The sequence below is a fragment of the Leptonychotes weddellii genome, chromosome 14, assembly GCF_054177405.1.
Source record: "Leptonychotes weddellii isolate Sample4059 chromosome 14, ASM5417740v2, whole genome shotgun sequence".
NCBI classification, from domain to species: domain Eukaryota; kingdom Metazoa; phylum Chordata; class Mammalia; order Carnivora; family Phocidae; genus Leptonychotes; species Leptonychotes weddellii.
The window spans coordinates 64,393,385-64,416,798 of NC_138382.1; the positions used below are offsets into that span (position 1 = coordinate 64,393,385).

At 43.4% G+C, this 23,414-nt stretch overlaps 1 protein-coding gene across 1 annotated transcript in view; it reads left to right on the plus strand.

Annotated features, from left to right (window-relative positions):
- Nucleotides 1-23,414, plus strand: part of PAPPA (pappalysin 1) — a 241,317-nt gene that overhangs the window by 69,421 nt on the left and 148,482 nt on the right. The window contains exons 6-7 of the mRNA XM_081803476.1: nt 2,870-2,991; nt 10,662-11,160. Coding sequence (XP_081659602.1) covers nt 2,870-2,991; nt 10,662-11,160 — 621 coding nt within the window. The remainder of the gene's footprint in view (nt 1-2,869; nt 2,992-10,661; nt 11,161-23,414) is intronic.

A 23,414-nucleotide genomic window follows, 5' to 3' on the forward strand; every position in this document is an offset into this window, starting at 1 on the left:
ATATACTCCCTGGATGTGTAGGATGCTGCCTGATTTTGGTAAAGCCTGTATCTACTCAATGACTTTACAAGCTATGAACTTGGCATGATTACTTTGTACTCATGATCTTCTATTTCCTAATCTGTGAAATGGGAACATCACCCACTGCCCAGAATCACACCATTGCATTTAGTTGCCTACTTTGCCTTTACTTTAGTCCTTCTTTTCTCAATCCATGTTTCCATTCAGCATGAAGACCAGTCTTTTTAAAATGTAAATTAGATCCTGTCACTCCCTGATTTAGAGTGGCTCCAGTGTCTTCCCAACTCTTTTATGTACAATCTCCGGGTGGTCTACTGGACCTCCATGATCTGGTCCTTGCCTACTTGTCCAGCTGCCTCTCTTAACACTCCTTCCTTCATTCATAACTCCTGTCATTCAGACTTCCTTTGGGATCCTTACAGACCAAGCCTTTTCCTGTGTAGGGCCTTTACACACCTGAAACTGCCCCTGGAATGCTTTATATCCACTCTTTATGTCATCCTTCAGCTCTCACCATAGATGACATTCCCTCACTAAGGTCTTTCATGACTGTTTCAATTTTAATTAGCCCAGTGTACCTCCCCCACCAGTATTCTTGCCTACATCATCCATTTACTTTCCTTCTAGAACTTAATGAACCCATAATTTTATATCTATTTACTTATCTGTTTATATACTATCCATCTGGCTGCAAGCTCTATGAGGTGTAGCTAGCACACCTGATTTACTTCCCCTTGGATAGTCAAAGTCTGGAACTTGTACAGTGCTAGCAACTAGAGGCAGTTCAATGACTACTCACTGAATGAACAGATGAAATAGTGAATGAATATGTGAATCGGTGACTGAATATGAGGGAAGGTACTTTGTGGAGCTCTGTGCAAACTAGGCATATTTACTGTCAGGTGGATGATGGTTTAGTCACTCATCAAAGTATTTATTAGAAACCTAGGATGTGTCAAGATGTACAGGGGACTATATGACCATCCTCTAAAACAGAGCATCTAAAGAAGCAGAAAGAAAGGCTCAGTGGCCATTAAGGTCCATGTGGTTCCTGACTCCATCCCAGAACTTTTATAATCCCATTGTCATCATAGAGCCAGTCATGTGACCCTGAGCAGCTAGGCATGGATTGTGGTTGTTGTAATGGAACTCCACCCTCCAGAGTGAGGAAGTCTTTTTCTCCACTCCTCATCCCCACCTGCAAGTGTATTGCTATAATTATTATTGTTGCTAGTCCCGGAGTAATTCATAGATATTCAAAATATATAGAAAACCAGAAGGAATAAAAAGGGAAGGGTAATCATCCTATATTCATTCCACCACCCAGAAACTGCTGTTGATATTTTGTCATGTTGCAGTTATTTGGACAGCATTGAGAAGCTGCTCTAAATTCAGTTTTGAATATGATTTTTTCACTGAACATTGTATCTTACACATTTTCCATGAGATTTCATAGAATATTTTTGTAACGACTGCTTACCATTTCATTGAACATATTAATCTTAGACTATTTCATCATTCTCCTTTCACTGGATATTAATGTACTTGCAAAATTTCTACCTATGTATGATTTCATATTAACACTGATAAAGCTGAGGATGCAAAATCCACAATTTGAGAGTCTAGACTAGGTTAGTTATGAGTCTTAGCAACATGTCTCAGTGACTGGTATTTATCCATCTATCTATCCAGCCACCCAGCCACCCACCCACCCATCCACTCAGCTACTCATCTGTCCATCCATCCGTCCTTCTGCATATGTTGGCCACCATATATGCAGATAATCAGGAGAATGATCTGTTCAGTTATAGGTTTGGGGATGAGTTCCCTGGCAGCTGTATGGAGGAGGAACAGGGAACACCAGCAGACTGATGCTCACCAGTGTACTCTTTCTTACCATGTGAACCCAGGGGCTACAGAGCTTCCCTATGAGGGGAAAGCTATAAGGCTCCTCCATTGCATCTTTCAGGTAGCTAAAGGATAAAGGTCCTTCTAGGAATGATGAAAAAGGTGTTGGCAGGACCATTGCATTTTGAGAAATAATGGGCTGATCCCTCTCCCCTCCTGGCAGCTGCCTTCTAAACAGATGCCAAATCTGGAGAACAAGCAAGATCCCAGAGGCTGTTGTGGCTAAGGGGAGATTGAATCCAGATACATAAGACACTTGACAGAGGAAGCCACCATAATATTCCACTTCTGGGGCTCTTCCCTTCAAGGGATTGGCTTGCCCCTTGGAAAGCTGCTAAAATGAATTAGATGCCGTGGTAAGGAAGCTGCTTTTGACTGTTAAATCAGAGGTGATTCATCCATTCCCAGAATGTCAGGCCTGGAAGGTTCTATAGGTATCATCTGGTTCAGCCAACTCATTTTCAGATGAAGGAACTGAATCGTGCCTTCTTTTTATTTAATACCTAGGACACAGGATGGTGCCTGGCACATGGGAGGTACCTGACAAACACTGTTAAAATAATAAAATTTGAGGTCAAATGGAGCTAAAGATTTTTTCACAACCACACATCAAATCCTCAGTAGAGCTTTGGATGTCTGATGAAACTAAGATTAGTATGGGTAGTAAGTCCTTGGCCTGTTGATTCTGTACTGCTTGAAATTAAAGAAGTATATCTACCATCAGGACAGAAGCCACATAAGTCCAAACAAGATCTTTGCTGGGCAATGGGGAGGAATTTCACTCATGGTCGTATTCTGAAAACTTTGGCAAGGATAAGGAGGATGGGGGTAGCAAGGAATTGTTATGTCTTCTGCCCTGGTGCCTTAGGCCTAGCTGGATCAGGAGCTCATTCAACTGTTCCTAAGTCGGTGCATTTCCCTTCTTTCCTTGGCCTCCTAGAGAATTGGGATCAGCATGTGACCTTTGCCTGGAAGGGAGAATCCTGGTGCAGTATGCCATCAATGCTTCCTCCCCAATGCCTTGTGGCCCATCAGGACACTGGAGTCCTCGAGAAGCAGAAGGTAAGCCAGTCTGGAAGCTCACTTACAGATTGGGGGTGCAAAGAACAACTCTTTTGATGTAGATGGAGCTTTATGATTTTAACAGTCTTTTCTGCATACTATCTCAGTGGATCTTACGATTGCCTGGCAAGGCCAATTTACTTTGTTTCTGTCTTTTCCCCTAAGCTTTATTGAGACATAATTGACATGTAACATTGTATAGGTTTAAGGTGTACAAAGTGATGATTTGATACATGTATTATTGCAAAGTGATTATACCACAATAAAGTTAGTTAACACATCCATCATCTCATACTTTTTGTTTGTTTGTGAGCTCATGTAAGAACTACCCTCTAGGCAATTTTCAAGTATATGATAGAGTATTGTTAACTATAGTCACCATGGTGTAGATAAGAACTCCAGTGTTTATTCATCATACAACTGGAAGTTTGTGCCCTCAGCCCAAGATCAAGGCCAATATTCATGCATCGATTCAGCACATGTCCTTTGAACTCTTGCACTGTCTTAAGTATGTCATCCCACTTTACATACGAGGAAACAAAGATGCTGAGATATTGAACAAGTGCCCGAGGCCACACATCTGATAAAGACATGGTGTGTATGTGTGTTTATGTGTGCCTCCAGACCCTGACGGCCTGTTGGTGCACAGATCACCTTAGAATCAGCACACATACCTGGGGGAGGGGTCAAGTTTTCAGTAGTCTTTGTCTTCTTTAGTTGTTGCTAGGAAGATCCAGGACATCCACACACATGCCACAAATATCCCTCTTGAAGTTTTCTGCCGTGTACCCTCCTTTTTGGGATCCATCTATCAGCAAGACACTGGAGGGAAGCACCTCATCATTGCCACTGTTGGTGGGCTCTCCCCATGACCGGACCCTCCCCTTCCCGGGGGTCTCCCAGGCCCTCCTAAGGGCCAGCAGTCTCTGTGCTCTCTTATGGCCCCGCTCACTGCCAGACTCACTGGGTTTTCTGCAGAATTTAAGAGAGTGCCTTTAGCACAATGCTTTGTTCCACCAGCACTTGACCCCGACAGCAGCCACTTGGAACTTAGAGAACCTCGTGGAAAGTTGCCTACTCAGTTTCCTTCCACAATATCCCCTTCTTTAGGGCTCAGTTCTAGTGCCCGAAGCCCGGCTGGCAGAGACCCCATGTTCTCCCATGCCCTCAGAGCTTATGCTCCACCCCCCAGTGTCTCTTGCTCCTGTGCAGGCAGCTCTCGTCCATGGTTCCTGGGTGGGGACTCCAGCCATCAGAGAGAACAGAATCTGATTCCTCCCTGAGGTTCAGCAAGAACTCCCTCCGTTTTCTTTTATATTTTTAGAAAGAAGGTTGAGAAGAAAAAGCCAGAGAATAAAGCAAGGGAGAAGGATCAGAGAGGAGAGTGAAGGAGAAAAATGACAGCACTGTACTTTGTTATCTTCTAAAGTAGCTTAAAATAAAAATGAGAGCTGAACTCGGGAACTCTAAACAAATCCATCTGGAATGTAAAGTGAGAGGGATGTCTGGGAGAAGCCCTCAGCTCAGGCCCCCAGGATCACAGGCTGTCAGACTTGGAAGGGGGGCCTGGCTCATCTAGCCCCAGTTCCCACCCAGTGCAGGAATCCCCCTGGTGCCCTCCCTCATCCAGGGTCTCCTAGCACCAGCATGTACATTCCTGGGCCTTCCATTCTAACTCCATTTGTTAGAAAGTTCTTCCTGAAATCTACAATCATGACTTTTCTATCCCAACAGAACCCACGTTGGGTTCTCATGGAAGAAAGGTCATGTCTCTGCCAGCTGACAAATTGTGTCCATGCAGAGTGAACCAGTCTCATCTATGGCCACCATAGGAGCTACATGCCAGGCACCATGCTTGGTACATGGCCAAGAGAGAGCTGACCATCTAACAGGGGAGTCGGATGAGTAAAAGGGTGGTTCCCATCAACCATCAAGTGCAGCAAGGCCCATGATAACTGAAGCACAGAGTGCCAGGGGAATTAGGAAGAAGCTGACCTCATCCAGAACTGATACCACCCGGGAAATGTCACCACCCCAGCGAGCAAGGCACATTTGAGAACATGAAAAAAGTTTGGTATGTTTAGAGCAGTGGGTTTTTTTTTTTTTTCAGTGTGATCTGGAGGCTTATGGGGTTCCTGGAGACTTTTAAGGGTATCCTCAAAATCCAAAATTATTTTCATAATAATGCTATGATATTGCTTACCATTTTCACTCCCATTCTCTCCTGAGAGAGCAGTGGAGCGTTCCAGTGGCTACGTGGAATGTGATGTTATTACTGCTCTGATAGCTAACAGAGCACATGCTTATGTGTTCTTGTGTTTAAAGTTCCTCAGAGTTCATTTATAACATGGTAACTACCAGTAGATATAACCCACATAAATGAAAGCTGTTCAATAATGCTACGAGAGCTTAAGTGGGTTTGGAGCATGAAACGTGAGGTGTGGAGCAGGGGGAGTTTGGACTGGGTGTTCTATAATGACTGGATGAGGATGGGTTTATACTGAGGGCAGCAAGGAGCTACCACATGCTTTGGCGGAGGTCTGGGGCATGGTACGATGTGTGTGTTATAAAGACTGTGGTGAAGAGTCTGGGGATGGGTGTGCTGGAGGAAAGGGAGCAGCTGGGTGGCTGTTGCAGGAATCCAGGAGAGGGATGGTGGTGGCCTGGGTGTGGTCCACGGCTGTGAGAAATGGAGAGAAGTCAATGGAATTGAGAGATATTTGGGAGGTGGAATCAGCAAGACTGTCCCCCAAGACTTCTCTGGCTAAAACCATCTTGGTTTGTTCTACGTGCTACATGAATGAAATAATTTTCAGACATCTCCCCACACCTCCATCCAACCCAACTGTCAATTGGATAAGTCAATTCATGGTTTGCTTCTGACCCTCTTAAAGCATGATATGCAGAGTAGAGTTCATCTGGAAGTGCTGAGCCCCCTGGTTCCCTGAGCTGACTCAGGCATGCAAGGAAACCCAGCAGCCTTGGGTTTTCCTTCAGGATATGTAAATTTAGTGCATGCAGTCCAGGAAAAGACACTGTTCTTTTTTTAGAGCATCCTATTACAGGCTCTGTGATCCTTTTGGCTCAGACCCTTTTAATATCCTTGAAGAAATAAACTTTTCCATGAGCCAAACTCTGCAATTTATTTCTCAACTCATTTTCATCCTATTTATCTTTGCGTGTTTAAGTTTTTGGACTTCCCAAACTAACATAAAACTCCCAAATCCATGAGCGATGCCAGACCTATATTTGGGGTTAGGGAAAGAGTATGGGGTGGGGGGGGGTGAAGAGGACTGGACCTTGGTCCGAGCCCTGCCATCAATGTGCTCTGTGCCCTTGAATGAGTCACTTAGCTTCTCTGAAGAGAGCATCTCATGCACAGAATAAATGTCCTCTCTAGCTCTAATATTCCATGGAATTGTAACTTCTTTAACTCCTTATTAGTAAGATAGAAGATTTTTTCATTTAACAAATATTTATTGCATATCCACTATCTTCCATTAACTCTATTCCGTGAACTTCAGGTAAATACAGTCACAGAAATTCTTGCCTTTGGCCACAGAAAGTGGTTGGATGCAAAAGAAACCCTGTTTTCGTATCTCTTGAGCAAAAACTGTATTTCATAGATGAATATTTCCTGAGGTGCTCAATACCATGGACACTTGCTACCTAGGACTTTGATAACTAGACCCCGTCAACTCAGATCTCAATTAAGATCACGTATACAAACATAATGCATTGCAATGTTGGGTTTTCCATGAGAGAGGAACACCTGGCACTAGCTGTTTTCATTTTTTATATTTCTGTGAGTCCTTTCCCCATTTTTCTGCCTAGAATATTTCAGGTGTACTGAAGTATTCATCTGGAAAAAACTCGGCACCAAGTTTTTATAACTATATTTGTGTCAACAGCTGCAGTGTATATACACAAAGATATATAATAGATGTCTGTATGGATCTTCATAAATGTAAATTTAAATCAGCATAAGTATGTATAAGTATATTTCACACACTTATATGGCCTCATTTCTAGTGGACAGCTTATATAAACATGTGACTTTTCATTTAGTCACCATATATACAAAAGGGTATGTATTAACGATGAAGTAACGGTACCTTTGCACTTTTCTTTCTTCCCCCTTTCTTCTTTTTTCCTCCCTCCCTCCTTGCTTCCCCTCCCCTCCCTTCCCCTTTTCCTCTGCCCTTCTCCCTGCCTCACAGCCATGCCTGGTCAACTTTCCAGCCTTGTTCTTTTTTCCCCCTTAGGCACTGTGGTTAGTTGTCAACTCCTCTGATGTTCCCTTGTCCAAGCCACAGGTACGATTATCTACATTAGTACAGCCATTTCTCCCCTGGTGTCACTAGACTAGAAGCTCCATGGGGTCAGAGACCGTATGTGTAGAAACTTGTTTCCCTAGGTACTAGCCTAACACTGGACACAGACCAGGCAGTCAATAATTATTCTTTGGATGGATGGATGAATGGACTGACAGGTGGACAGATAGACACATGGATGAATACATAGATGATGGGTAGTGTCTATGACTCTGAACAGTGGCTTTTCTAAAACACAATTCTCACTTGTTTGCTTACAGTTTTTCACTATCCCCCCATCCCTCTCGGTATAAGATGCCGATTCCTTAAAATGACCTATAAGCCCTTTGTGATCTGGGTTCTGTTTAGCTTACTGGCCTCATCTCTTGCCGCTCTCCCGTTGTGCTCAAAACCATAGTCGTCTTCCTTCCCGTTCTCTCTCAGCTGTTCTCTTTGCTTGGACTACCTCTTCCTCCCAAGCTTTTCCCTATTAATTCTTCCCTATGTTTCATAACAAAGCTAAATATTTGTGAGCATTTACTAATATCCCATCCCATTCGAGTTTTACAGCACCCCTGTGAGGTAAGTATCATCAGAGTAGGTGATGGGATGAGAAGCTCTATAGCTGATGCTCTAACCCAGCTTCCATTGCTTCAAAGCTTGGCATGCTCCCTGGACCAACAGTATCACATATATTCCATTCCCCATCAGGGAGTGACTTGACCACCGGAGTCTCAGTTCCCTCTTCTGTGAAATGATTTTTGTAAGACCTGTGCCATAGACTTACTGCCAGGACGAAGAGAGCTGAGGCACATAATGTGCTGGGCACAGTGCCGCGCGCCTAGGGGATGGTCAGTTCGTGGAACCAGGTATGGGTAAAGGGACTGCTGCATTGGTGATGGTTGGACTCAGCACACCCCCGAGGCTCTTTTTTTACATGGAAAAGTTTATCTCTGATAACCAGACAAGCACAAGCTTTGCTAAGATCTCCATTCCTGTTTACTTCCTTGAGTGTCATGTCCAGGCTCACCTTCCTGTCTTTCGGAAAGCATTTAGTCCCTCTGTTAATCAACAAGAAACTCGGGAGAAGGCAGGAGCCAAACCCATTTGTCATCTTTGCTCTCCTGTGGCTCCCACCACTGATAGTCATTTTCTCCAAGGAAGGGAGAGAGATGGCACCATCTCTTGACAGGTCCAGGAGAAAGTGTGTGAAGGGGTGGAGTGCTCACTGGGCACTCCCCGTCAGCAGGAGTCAACGCTCCATGAAGCTCTCGCTTTTTTTTTTTTTTAAGATTTTATTTATTTGACACAGAGAGAGACACAACGAGAGAGGGAACACAAGCAGGGGGAGTGGGAGAGGGAGAAGTAGGCTCCCCGCTGAGCAGGGAGCCCGATGCGGGGCTCGATCCCAGGACCCTGAGATCATGACCTGAGCTGAAGGCAGACGCTTAATGACTGAGCCACCCAGGCGCCCCAAGCTCTCGCTTTTTTAACCCAATATTAACAAGATAGGAGATTCTTCATTTCACAAACATTTATTGAATGTCCACTTTGGTCACTGTCTGTGGACCAGGCGCTATATTAAATAAAGGCTACCTGAAATTGAGTGAAACAGAGGGATAAGAGGCAAAAACATAACTGTCTTATGAGATCTTGGTGACAATCAGATGAATAAATTAATGGCTAGGGAATGTGCCTCACACAAACTAAAATGCTACCCTCAGTAAAGCTCTGTGAATAAGTGATATGTATGTGCCAATACCCCACAAAGTTAAGAAAATCAGGAACTCCACTGAGTTGAAGAGTCGACAGGAAGAAAAGCTTCAGCCTCATTAAGGAGGCTTTGACTTAAACCACTGGTCACTTCTAACTAGCCTTTGCTGCAGATAATGGATGGACCTTGCCAAGGAGTGCTGGAGAGAATCCTGTAGTCCTATCCATCTCTTCCTGCTCTTATGTGTTATATCTAAAAAGTCTTTGGAATTTTCCTCACACTCTTCCACTCCCTTTATTTCCTTGTTCTCTTCTCTTCATTTCCACTTGGTGTTTTCTCTCTTCTCCCTTGGCTGGGCAGAGACACAGAGATTGGAGGCATTTTTATAGCCTTCACTGTAGTAGCTTTCCCACCCAAAATGGTTTTCTGGTTTTCATATTGTGATTCCTATGATACTGTAACAGTACCACAAAGCCATTTCAGACAGAGATTGCCTTTTCTCTTTTGCTTTAGAAATATCCAGCATCCCACCTCCCACCAACCAGCGATGTAAAAGAAGAAAAAAAAATGTAGCTAATAGGACAATTTGAGATCTTCCATCCTACCATCACCAGCTGATCTGTATCTCTTGCTAGACTCCTTAAACAAATTAGAGCCAATCACTACACTGAGTCCTGATTACTTTTCTCAGCAGTGCAAAGGAGAGCTCTCTGAGGGTCTAGGACTAATGATCTCAGCAGAGAAAAATTCAGAAGTCGCTGCAGGCTGAGATCAGTGGGGATGAGGCATTGTCTCCCCAGGGAAAAAGTAGAAGAATCCCTCCTTCCTTCTCCCCCCAACCCCCGCCGCCCCACCTTACCCAACCCTCCCCTTCCTGAGTCAGACCGGACAGAGCTCTGAGGAGCTCAGTGGTATGGAATGACCTCATGTGGCTTAAGAGGAGGAGAGATAAGATGGCTCCAGGGCGGCCTTCCAGCTCTGTCATTCATGGTTCTAGACAGTTTCCTCCCAGAATCCTCAGTCCAAGGGGAGAAATGATCTGTGCTCACCTCTTCTTCGCTGAAGGTTTCTGGTTCTTCTGTCATTTCATGCAGGTTGTACTGAAAGCAATACTGCAGGGATCCTAGTTTATTTTAGTGGCCTCTGCATGCAGTAGGGAGAATAAAGAGTATGAACTTCAAGATGAGACAACAGTGGGTTCTAATGCTGACCTTCACATCAAGCTGTGAGACTTTGATCAGTTCACTCCACATTTCTGAGCCTTAGTTGCCTCACCTCTGAGATGAGTCTTTGCAAGAAGTAAGCAAGTTCAGGGGACATATGGGTGTTTGGCAAATGTGTGTCCCTCCCTTCTTTCCATCTAAGGCAGCAAAGCCTACAAGTAGGATATGAAGAAGGAAAGTTGGGGCATTCACTAAAGAGTAAGATACTTATTGAATGTAGTTTTGACCAAATGTTTGGTGATTCATTCAAGATCTGTATTGCAGGGGTGGAGACGAGCTGGGTGCTATGCATACAGCTGATTCACTAGAACACTGAGAATCTTCCTTCTCCTTTCCCCTCTCTCTGAGCTCAAGTCAGGCCAGTCTCTCCTAGTGTCTACAGGGCTTTCAGGAACTCATACCCTCATCTCTTCTCCATAGGTCATCCAGATGTTGAACAGCCCTGTAAGTCCAGTGTCCGCACCTGGAGCCCAAATTCAGCTGTCAACCCACACACAGTCCCTCCAGCCTGCCCTGAGCCACAAGGCTGCTACCTTGAACTGGAATTCCGCTACCCCTTGGTCCCTGAGTCTTTAACCATCTGGGTGACCTTTGTCTCCACTGATTGGGACTCTAGTGGGGCTGTCAATGACATCAAACTGTTAACTGTCAGTGGGAAGAACATCTCTCTGGGCCCTCAGAACGTCTTCTGCGATGTCCCACTGACCATCAAACTCCGGGATGTGGGTGAGGAGGTATACGGCATCCAGATCTACACATTGGATGAGCACCTAGAGATTGATGCGGCCATGTTGACCTCCATTGCAGACAGCCCACTCTGTCTAGAGTGTAAGCCCCTGCAGTACAAGGTGGTCCGGGACCCTCCTCTCCACGTGGATGTGGCCTCCCTCCTACACCTCAGTAGAAGATTCACGGACACGTAAGTGCACTCTCTGGATAGGGAGATGGTCAGATGGGTGGGCTGCAGACGAATGTAAGGAGGCTCAGAGAGGCCTGCCCTAGAAGAAGGTTCATTACTTCTAGGAATTCATAACCTGGCATTGACGGTAGAATTGTCCTAACATGGCAGGGTTGATATGGTGGGAATGGCAATGCACAAGGAACCAGAAAGCCTGGATTTTTGGTGAGAGCTCTAATGTAATGCTAAGACTCCCAGACCTCTCTTAGTTTCCCCAACGATAAAATGAAAGAGGCTGAGTAAGATTAGCAACGAGAAAGTCATGTGTTACTCATGAAATTGGAAGAACTGACGTTTGCTAGTGATTTCCTATATATATATTTATTTAAAGATTTTATTTATTTATTTGACAGAGAACGACAGTGAGAGAGGGAACACAAGCAGGGGGAGTGGGAGAGGGAGAAGAAAGCTTCCCGTGGAGCAGGGAGCCAGATGTGGGGCTCCATCCCAGGACCCTGGGATCATGACCTGAGCCGAAGGCAGACACTTAACGACTGACTGAGCCACCCAGGCACCCCTTGTTTTTATATTTAATTGAAGAAGATTCATGCATTGTGATTGCTTTTTCAGTGAGTGAAAAGGGCATGAAGTTATAGCAGGATGTCTAGAAATTGAGCGTGTTTCCGCATATTTGCATGAGAATGTTCCTGGAAGGTGAACATAACTAGTCACAGTCCTTGTTTGGTTCCCTTTTCTGAAGTGGAAGAGAGGTTCAAACTCATTTGATCCTTAAGAGCCCTTGTAGCTCTAGGTCTCCAGGAGCCTTCTGGGATTCTCACAGCTTTTATGTGAGATAGTGCTTGCCCTTAATATTCATTTCTCAAGCTATCTCTTCCTCAAACATCCTCAGGATTTATGTTTTAGGAAAGAGGCCACCTTACAGTGACCTCATTAGTGCTTTGCCTATATGCCAGACAGTGGGCTGAGATCTTTGCATCTTTTACTCATTTCATCCTCTCCATAACCACAGCCCAATTATCCTTCTTGTTTTACAAAGAAGGGAACGACAGCTTAGAGATGTGAAGTCACTTGTCCAAGATCACATAGTTAGAGAGAGTGGTAAGATCAAGGTTCTGTCCTAACTCCTAAGCCAGTACCTTCAACCAGTGTTCAATTAAAGATGTGGTTTCAACTTCTGCTTAATCTAACCGACCTAACTTGGGTACCAAGAGTCTACGAAATTAATCACCAAACGTTTGTTGAACATCTACTATGTGCAAGGGATATGGGTCGGGAACACTTTGAGTACTGGAGAGAACAATAGCTCAGAAGTCAGATACCTTGTGTTCAGCTCCAGCCAGTCCACTTACTAATTTTAGATAAATCCGACAATCTCTTTGAGCCTTACTTCCCTCTTCTGTGTGATGAAAATGCTCAAGTCAATGGTTTCTATGCCCCTCTTGTGGCACTTTCTTTGGTTCTAAGATGATATAAGATCCAGTCTCTGCTCTGTCTACGTGAAAACATTTGCTGAGCCAATCATTAATAGAAACCAAATTTTGGAGGAAACTTTTAATCTTTTTAAGAGTTAGAACCACTTTCAAACACTTTACCAGCACTCCCTTTTACATGCCAGCAATTAACGTGCACATCACAAGCGGACCCTTGCCCATTCATTGACTCAGAGATGAAGAACATCTGTTCAAGAACTCAGAGGGAACACTTGGTTTGTGTTTGAGAATGTACTTAAAATTTAAAGGATCGTCTTGCCTTGAAAATATTCCATAACTCTGTCTCTTTCATCTTCTTGCTTGTCTAGAGTGGTAAATTCTATAAATATGCATCCACTTAAAATTTCTTTATAAAACAATGGAGAGAAGAAGTCATAGATGCCTTAAACTCTCAGTTTAAACACAGCTTTCATTTTTTGCCTGGAGTTGTGCGCCTGTAAGAGCTGACATGGGTTGGGTTGGTAAATGTGGATGGGTAGAAATTCAACTGAAGAAGTGGGAGCCCCCTGAGTTCCATTCCCAGATAGTCATGAAATTGCTCTAGGATCTTAGGCTAGTCGCTTACCCTTTCTGGCCTTCTGAGGCCTTTATCTATAAAGAGGAGGTTGTACTAGACTGGGGGTTCTCAAAGTTAGATGCATGTCATGGAAATTTGGGGCATTTTAAAATCTCTTGTGTTTCCCCAGCATCCCCTCTCCAACCCCATCCCCCACTGCCCCAGGTACTCGATTAACTGGTAAGGGGGATAAAGCTGGGCCATCAGAACTTTTAAAATCTCACTGGATGATTATAATGTGGACCCATGTTTAAGAGCCACTGCCAGTTCTCAGAGTAGGGCCCCAGACCAGCAGCAGCAAGACCTGAGAACTTAGGGCAAGTCCTTAGATCCCAGCCCAGACAACTGAATCAGAAACTCAAATATGGGGTCTTCCCAAATGACTCGAATGCTGGCTACAGTTTAATAGCCGCTGCTGTAAGTGATCTTTAAGGTTCAGGGACTTCCAAGGTCTCTTTCCCAATACTCATTCAATTTACAAATCTGTTTTGAGAACATTCTGTGTGCCAGAGTGTTCACTGGGAGCTAGGTATTTCAGGGATGACCCGGCTCCTTTCCTGTAGACACTCACACTTCAGTGCTGAAGCCCTTAACCACATGGTTAAAAACACCCAGTCCTGTCCCACTTTGCTTCCAGAACCACCACTATTCAGACACACACTCTTACGCTCCATTTGTTCTTTCATTCACTCAACAAATCTTTCTTAGGCCCTGCTCTGATGTTTCAGACACACGGGCTAGACTGAGGCTTTCACTGACTTCCTCTATGTCTTTCTCGAGTCCCAAGGAATTTACTGGAGACCTAGGCTGAACTACATTTCCTGACCTGAATGTTCTCTGAGACTCTAAAAAACGTAAAACATCATTCCAAGTCAACCTACCATTTCAACCCCTTTATCTCTTGGTAATTCGAGTTCTGAACTCCAACACAAATACCTCTTTGTGTGTGTGTGTGTGTGTGTGTGTGTGTGTGTGTGTGTGTGTGGTGGTGTGTGTGGTGTATTTTGCTGCTTTCACATTTTTTCCATATCAAATAAATTGGCTCTTATACAAGTTCTATATAAAGACTGTTTTGGAGAAAAAGAGGAGAGAGAAAAAAAATGCTTTCTTTTTCTTCCCTGACCCAACCCATTACATGATTCCCTTTGACCTTTGTCTTCATTTTTTTCTCTCAACAAAAATATTTATTCTTTCCTTTATCTATACTGGAGATAGTTTCCCAAGGTATGACATTGATGAAGGGAGAGGCTTCTGTGCTTACCCAATGGACACTTCTAGGAGACTGATTACTTTTGGCCAGGAAGAGGAAAAAATATGGAACTTCTCCATTCCATGGAAACCCGTCCATTGAATGACAAGTGACACTGGTGGAGGAAAAGGGGACCAGCAGTGACTTTGCCACTAATTTACCATATGTTGTTCAGACACATTGCATCGTGGCCTTGCTCTTCAGTTTCCCTCTTTGTAAAATGAGGGGGGCGACACATTAAACTCTTCTCTGTGGGTAGACATCGTCCTTAGGTGACAGGTGATTCATTCCACTTTTTTTTTGTAGTAAAAGGGACCTTTAAAAAGCCAGTAAAAGGGAGTTAGCAGAGACTGTTTTTAAGAATCAGTACCCAGAGGGGACCTCACTGATTCACTGGGATGCCCTAGTACAATGTGTAGTGTGTGGACAATAATAATAAAAATAACAATAATGCCAACCATTTGCTGAGTATTCTCTCTGCTTTAAGTGCCTTGCCAAATATTTATGAGGTAAAGCTCAGAGGAAAAGCTGAAGCTGAGGAGAGCGATTTATTCAACCTAATACAGCTGGTAATGGCAGAGCCAGGATTAAAACCCACATCTAATTCCAAATAACACCTTCTCAACCAAAGCACCATATTGCCTTCTGCTGTAATAAGGCAAAGGCAGAATTCTAGAGCTCAGACATTCATCCAAGCTGGCTAAAGTTTGAGATACAGCAAGTGGAAGATAGGATATGATTCACGAGCCACCAGCCCTCAGTCAGTTACTGTGACCCACTCTGGGAGTCCAGCAACACAGTTACATGGCCAGTTCCTTATGTATCTGGCTGGGAAGAAAGAACAGGGAAGCTTCTGTTTCTCAACTTGACTGCCAGGTGCTTTTGTACTGGCCACTGTGCTCCTTGGGTCTGCATAGAATCTTTAGATTTCTCAAAGAAGTAAAGACTCTGGACAAAACTAAGCCTTTTTTTTTTTTTCTTAGAGAAATTGAGGTATAAAGCAAACCAGAAACAATGAATAGCAGCTCACTCTTTTCATCTATGCATGTATCCATCATCAATTCATTCAGCAAATATTTAGCAGTGTCCATCAGGTAGCATGTACTGTTAGGAAATGATGATACCGTGGTGCCAGGACAGGCATGGAGTCTGAGCTCATGGTGCCCACACTGTGAGGAAAGAGGGAAGCAGTGTTACCGCAGTATAGTAATGTGCTGAAGGCAAAGACATAGACAAAAAGTGGCTTCTAACCCAAACTTGGAAGAGCCGAGGTACAATTAAGGAATATAAACTTCCTGAGGAGTGGATTTTTTTTTCCTGTATGTCTGCTAGTGCTTTCCAAGTGCCAAGAACAATTCCAGGTACAAAGTAGACAGTGAATATTTTTGAATGGCTGTTGAATGAAGAATGGGAAGGAGTTTAGTGGTTGAAGAGAAATGGAGGAGCTATAATTTACTGAGCACCTACTATATGTCAAGAACTTACTAAGGGTGTTACTTAAGTAGTCTCATTTGATTTGATCTGCACAGCAGCTCCACAAAGTAGGTAGTCTTCTTCCCAGGTTATAAATGAGGACCTGGCACTCAGGCTTTAAACAGCTGTCAACCTGCCTAGGGGCGTTGTATGTAAATCCATCAACTCCAAAGCTAGTGCTCTTAGTCATTCGTTCTCTGGTTGAACAGGTATGTTTGTGCCTCTCTCTTAGTATTTCTGATTTAGAACTAGAAATATTCTTAGAAGTCACTTCTCCCAATTGGCTTATATGTGTATCTCAATTAATTATTCTATTGATTTTTCTCTCACGTTCAGACCTGTTAACCTGCCAACACAATCTCTGTCTATTTTGCCTCAGCTTCTTGGCATTCTTAATACAGTTCTTAGGGGAAATGATTAAGCATAAGGAAAGGATACATTTATATGATCTGAGTGGAATTTCTTGTGAATATGAGTCCAGATTTTATAAATCAGATCCCAGATCGGACTCTGGACTCTACATGCTGAGAAACCCCACCAATCAGCTCAAAAACTTTAGTTCATTTATCAATCCATTCACTTAGCAAATATTTCTTGATTCCCATCATGAGCCCAGCTACTTTCTAAGCATTAGGGATGCAGTAGTGAACAGAGCAGGAAAGGCCCTTGCTCTCATTGATTCCTATAATGTAGCTGGGAGACACAAACCAGAAACGATTGCATAATATCCCAGTTGGGTAGGATATAGTGACTTTAGAGAAGTGGTAAGGGAGGGCCTCTGATGAGGTGATATTTGAACAGAGACCAGAAGTGTCTCTTAGTGATTCATAATAAAGACTAACTGAATTGCCATCACTAAGTTCCTAGTCTGTTTGGAACATGGGTGTCTTATAACAGGATCCTTGGTCCTTGATCACTGTTTGGCTTGTCTTATATTTAACTGTGCTTGTGTTTTTGTTCCTTTTTTTTTTTTTTTTTTTCTTTTCTCTCACTTGGTTCAGATTCTTAAATACAATATTTAGCATGCTCATATGTGACAGGATCAGGGTTCCATGAATGCTTGTTGAATGAATGAGTGAAGAATGAGTCAACAGTAACACAAAGTGGAACCTCTTGGAATATGGGTCTTATGCTTCCAGATCTTAGCATAACATTGACATGCGATGCCGTATTAAGCCTCAGAGGATTGGAAAAGTTTAGACCAAATCAGGGTCAACTGAAGGCACATGTGGCTCTCTCATGCTGTTTCTATGGCTCTCAAGCTGAGTCACCACTTCGTTGTTTTTCTTAGTCCCACTTCTTTTCCTGGCTTTCTCTATGTCACCCAGGCATCCATTCTTTGTTCTTGTATGTGTCCATTTATTAATTCATTCATCAACCAAAGAGTGCAAATCAAATATAATTGTGTTCAGTAATACTTGTTTGGTTTAACAAGTATTTACTAAGTGTCTGTTCTGTGCCATAGACTATGTTGGAACTAGGAATAGAGCCCAGATTCCTAGCCTCATGAGCACACAGTTTAAAGGGATTGAACAGGCAAGGAATCAGGTAACTATTCTGCAACATGAAAAGCAGTCGAGGGCAAGGAGCACAGGGGGTGTGAGAAAACATAGGAACAGTATCTACCCCAGCTTGAGGTGGTTAATGAATGTTTCTCAGAAGAAGCAATGTCTAAGCTGAGACCTTAAAGATGATTAAGAATTGATCATTGAAGAGGTTTGCCCTAGTACAGATGGTTGAAACCAGGTAGATTCTCAGCAAACATTGATAAAGAAATGAATGAATGAATGAACCAACATACCATACTTTATGGCAGAAGTTTGGTCACAGACCAAACATGGAGTTTTGAGGGAGGAACATAGTAATCTGGGCTATCGATCCACTTTGGTTCTTAAATCTGTTTCACTCCTTTTAAATGCCCTACAGTACTCCATAGTGGGAATATGCTACAGGTTATTTAGCTGTACCCCTAATGCCGGGCTTTTACATTATTTCATACACTTTTCTATTACAAACCAATGCTGTTGTCAGTACCCTTATAGGAACCTCCTTGTAGGCACATGTGAGCATTTCTCTAGAGTTGATACTGAGAAATGGTATTACTGGGTCGTCATCTGTGGGCCTTTTTCATTTTGGTGGGTACAACCTGTGGTATTCTGAGAGGGTGAACTATGTCATATCTTGCCAGCAGTGTGTGGCAGGACCTGCTGTTCCTCACTGTCACTACTACCTGGCAAAACAAAAGTGCTTTGTCTTTGTCCATTTCATGATTGAAAACATGGATTCTCATTTATGGTCTTGCGACTGAACATCTTGAGTGAGCATCTTTTCAAATTTACTGGATATCTGTACTTTCTCTTCTGTGACTTGTCTATGAATGTCTTTAATTTATGTCTAGCTTTTCATGTCTCCGTTTTCCCATCTGTTACACTGGGATTTTAATGTCAGTGCTCCTGCTTATCCATCAATGTTATTGGAATATAGGGTAGAATAGGTAGTCAAGAGAGAACTAGCATTTGTGAAGAAGTTACTCTCAGTGTCATCATTTATACATTGATATATTTTTCAAATGCTGATTTAGTATGCTCCCTGGCTGGGAACCATGTCACATTCTGAAAATACAATAAGGAAAACCAAACCAATTTCTGTCCTCCATGGATCCTGAATTTAGTCACTGTGTTAACCACCATCACATATGCAGATAAGCACCTACTACTAGTAGCACTAGCACTAATATCACTACTACTAACTACCATGTAGTGAACACTTCCAATATGCTCAGTATTTTTATAAGCCTACTAATGAGGTATAGATATCAATATGCCTTATTTTTAGATGGGGAAGCTGAGATTCAAAGAGGTAAAGCCATTTATTTAAGTAAGATCTCACCATTAATAGATGTTAGAGTCACGTTTTACATCTCCTTGCCTGACCCCCAAAGGCTGTTCCCAGCAAATTACTGAGCATAATCATTGCTGCGACAGGCAGAGCATAAGGTGGCATCTTGATGGATGGAGAAAGTAGATATTTCAATTAGCTTTTCTTGTTTCTAAGGAGCAATAGAATAAGAACACAAAAGAGAAGAAATATTTTCCTTTGTTTTTTGAATATTTAAGTAGATGAGGAGGAGGAGACTTGATGAAGTGTGGAGATAATCAGACCAGCGTGGTTTCCATTAATGTTTTGCTGAAATGCATGCTTCAGGTCAGACCTCTTCCTGAGTCGGTCCTTTTTCCATGCCAACCCAACATGGCCTCTCCTGCATTCTGATGTCCTGCCCCCAGGACTGATGAGCAGCATCAGGAGTAAGTGCTTTCTCTCCAAGCCCAGAATAAATACCTCTGTTCCTAGCCCAGGCTAGCAGGTTATATAGTCAGCATAATTTTACTCTATTTCTAGAAGCTGGGCATCATCTACCTATGACTCCCTCTTGTCAGTCTAAGGCCAAGTACCTCTTAGAATGAAATATGGGTTCTGGGAATATTAGAGTAAGCAAAGGATTTAGCAAAATCAACAGATCTCCACGGTCTGCAGCAGTATCCATAGAAGTGCTTGCTGTCTCCATACCTTCATGATTTTGAAAGCGTGAAGAGTTCCTCTTTGGTGCTAACACCACTGAAATGACTTAACTAAATTTCTGTGGGTCAGTCTGATATACCACTGGACTTTAAACTGAGTTGTTACAGTGTCTCTTTAACAGATGTTAAAGAAGACCCACAGAGGTTAAGTGATAGACCCAAGGCTCCATTGATAAATTTATTCATTCACTCATTCAATAACAAGTGCCCTATTACATGTCAGTCTCCATGCTGGCACTGGGATTCTGAATCTTACAGTTGGATAGGAGGGCTGGGCTGAATAAATAGCTCAGATAAAAATAGAATTACAAGCTGAAGATTATTATTATGAGATTATAATGGAGTATAATCCCTCCTTGAATTAAGGGGGGATATATATAGAAGTCAAGACTGGAGAGGAAAACAGAGGCCAGATTATGCAGGGAGTGTGGCCAACTTTATGGAGTTTGGGTTTATTTGTTGGGAAATAGAGGAACAAACCAATCAGACCTGTGTTTTTTATAAAATTGCTCTGGGTACTGTGTGAAGAAAGGACTGAGGGAGAAAGAGAAAGTCCATCCAGAAGTTATTGCTCAAGTCTAAACTGGAGATTATGATTATTTGCATAGTGAAGTGGATGGATTGGAGGTATGTTTTAAAGGTAGAATCAATAGTATTTAGTGATGTATTGCTTGAAAGGGTTTTAAGAAGGAGCTGTCCAATGACAGTTTCAGGTTTGAATATTTGGAATGAGGGAAATGTTATTTCTGGAAATCAAAGAATAGATTTTAATTTAGTATGTTATTAGAGGGTGGGGTAGGTCAAGAGTCCCTTTGTAAAACAACGAGTTAGTGAAATTGGGTTGCAGTGAGTGTCTTGATAGCACCTACTTTTTGTTCTTTCGCTATTCACCCTGAGGGTAGGTAGGACGGACTGGACTTGGTTGTGCTGCTCTAATTCCTGATTTTTAAGGAAACAAATGAATAAGAAAGAGAAGGAAAATAACAGCTATCAGAGTAATTACAGATGTGGAAAGAATGGAGGAATTTATCTCACACTGTCCAGTGAGATTGGCAAGAAGAGTGGACAAAATCCATTCAGTCTGTGCTCAGAGATGATGAGAATCCTTTGGGCAGGTCTTAGTGGGTTTATGTTGTGTCTGTTCTAACAGGAACCTCAGACATTACTTTAGAGAGGCTGAATTCGAAATTAAGAGACCTGATTCATAGGCCAGTACACAGCTACCTAGCTGTGTGACCCTGACTGGGTCCTTCCAGTGGTTTGAGCCTCAGCTTCTTCCCTTCGAAAAAAATGGGTGACGTTTCCTGTCGGTGCAGTCTTGCAAGGGGTGTCCTGAAAAAAAAAAAAAACAGTGAGATAATGGGCTTGCAAGAACACGACGCAATCCGGGGAACCATAAAGCTTCAAATGTTCTGATTCTTTCTATTGTTTGGTTTTCATTAGGCTTGTTCTTGGCCAGGGCCAGTCTGGAGAGTATGTGTGAGAGGCAAAAACACAGACATGTACAGACACACACATGAAGCAGTTTCCCGTGAAAGTCTAACCAGAGTTGCGAAGGTTCGGTGTCGGATTAGAAGAAAGGAAAGACAAATTGCACTGTAATCTCTGTAACTGAGCTAAAGAAAAAGAAGAAAAAAAAATCCCCCCGAAACCCTGGCCATGGAATCAGACCTGGGTTCCAGCACTGATCTCCTAAAATTTTGCTGGGACCCTGGCCCGAGACTCCCCATCTGTGGACCCAAGCCTCCTTTCTGTAAAATGAAGGCATAGGTAGATGACTCTGCAGCACATTTTCAGCTCTGACATTCTGTTCGGACCCTCCTTGAGCTCTCGTCTGCACTGAATGCCTCTAATTCTGTGAGGGTGGAGGGAGCAGATCACATGTCACATGAGCAAACAGGTCTGCACTGTGAGCTCAGAGACTGGCCATCTCTATGAAAAGCCTTCTAAGATTCACACTGGGGCTCTCAGAACTCCTCAAGGACATCCTGTCTCTCTCTTAGAGCCTGCCAAGCTCGCCCTTTGGGAAAATTTCAGAATGTCTCTCTGTGTTTTTCCTGTTGGGTGGCATTTTGACTTGACAGTGAGACCCCAGAGGTGGGGACTAGGTCGTACTTGCCACATTATCCCAGCTTTTGGTGTGAGGCCAGGCATCAAGTAGATGGTCAGTAAATGTAGGTAAATTAAATGCATGCATGTATGCATGAATAAACCCTGTGACAGATCAATAAAGTCAGAAATTTATGATAATACAGATGATACATGGTATAATGGAAGCCTCTCTTTTAACTTCTAAGGTGGATTAGTTACCAGAGAATCAGAAGGGCAAAAGAGAATCTTAGAGCATGGTCCTTTCTTCTCTTGGGGCCTCAGATTCCTTACCCTTAAAGTGAAGGTATTGGGCCAGATGATGTAAGTTAGCCTTTCGTTCATCCAGCAAGTGTTTATTTGGCTCTGTCTTTATAACAGACCATGGGCTAAGCAGTGGAGATAAATAAACCAGTCAATAAGAGAGTCCTAGCCCTCTACAAACTTCATCAAATTAATATAAGAAGTGAACAAATAAACAAGTGGTCACAAAATAGTGAGAAAGGTCATTGTGGTGAAAGAAGCAGATGGGTAGGAGCTCCCCATTCAGCTTACAGGCTCATTGAGCACCTCTGGAAGAAGGGTAGCCCCTAAGGCAAGGCCGGGGTGTTTAGCGAGGGATGGGTGTTGAGACTATTTGCTCCTGGCAGGTTGGGGGCAGGGAGGTGGAATTTAAGAAAGAGAGGTGGAGAGAAGTCAGTAATGATGGTTCTAGAGTGCCATGCCAAAGGGTCTGGGCTTGATCCTGAGGGTGGTGGGGAGCCACAGAGTGTTAGGCAAGAGGATCCTGATCAGATTTGGTTATAGGACAGGTCTTTGGGCTCTCGCGGTAAATGCAGGAGTGGAGGCACAGATTGGAAATGGTCAGGGAAGTAAGACACCGTTGTCAGAACTGGAGCAGGAGTCAGGCAAGGTGGGGGTGGAGAGAACTGGACATGCTGAGTACTGCTAAGGGGATGACATGCCTGGTGACTGGCACGGGGGGAGGCGGGCGGGTGGGTCACGGCAGATACCTATGGTACTGGCATCTTGGAAACAGGGAACGTGGAGGCAGAGGCATATTTGGGTTGGGCTGAGAGGAGGACCCATTTCAGAATACCTTTTCCAGTTGCCAGCTATGAATCAGTGGCAGGAAGAGAGCTAGTGTTCACTCTGAACTGTAAAATTTCTTCCCTGTGAAGCGATGCAAGAGCAACTGAGGTGAGCTTGTGTATGTGCACGCACACGCGTGTGTGTGAATGCCTGGTGTGTGTGCATGTGTGTGTGCTCACATGTGTGAATGCATGAGTGTGTGCATGTGCGTGTGGTGTGGTGGGCAGACAGGACCTGTGAGTCCACCTGTTTTCATCATCCACTGATTCTCAAAGTGTAGTCCACTGTTCTGAAAAGGTGCCCCGGGGGGGTCACAGGGTTAATCTTCCGTAGCACTAATACCTATAACGTTACAAGGCATGGGCTTTGTTTTCTGCCCAGGATTAATCATTCACTCATGGGCTTTAATACAAGCCAGACACCAACTCACTGTGCCTCATGCAAAGCAATGCCAGTCCCCCTCCCCACCCCACCCCCACTTTCCATGCTAATGCAGTCTTTTGCATTCTTGTCAGAGTGGGAAGTAGGTTTTTTTTGCCCCAGCTTCAATATACTATGAACTGAAAAGTTTGGAAACTTCCATCCAAGGATGTTAGTAAAAAATACCAGGAAAGCTGAACTCTGCCATTAATTATCTGTATGACTTGGAGCAATTCATTCCCCTTCTCTGGGCTCTAATGTCCATCCCACAATTAGAAACTTGGAATAAGTGATACCCAAAGACATTC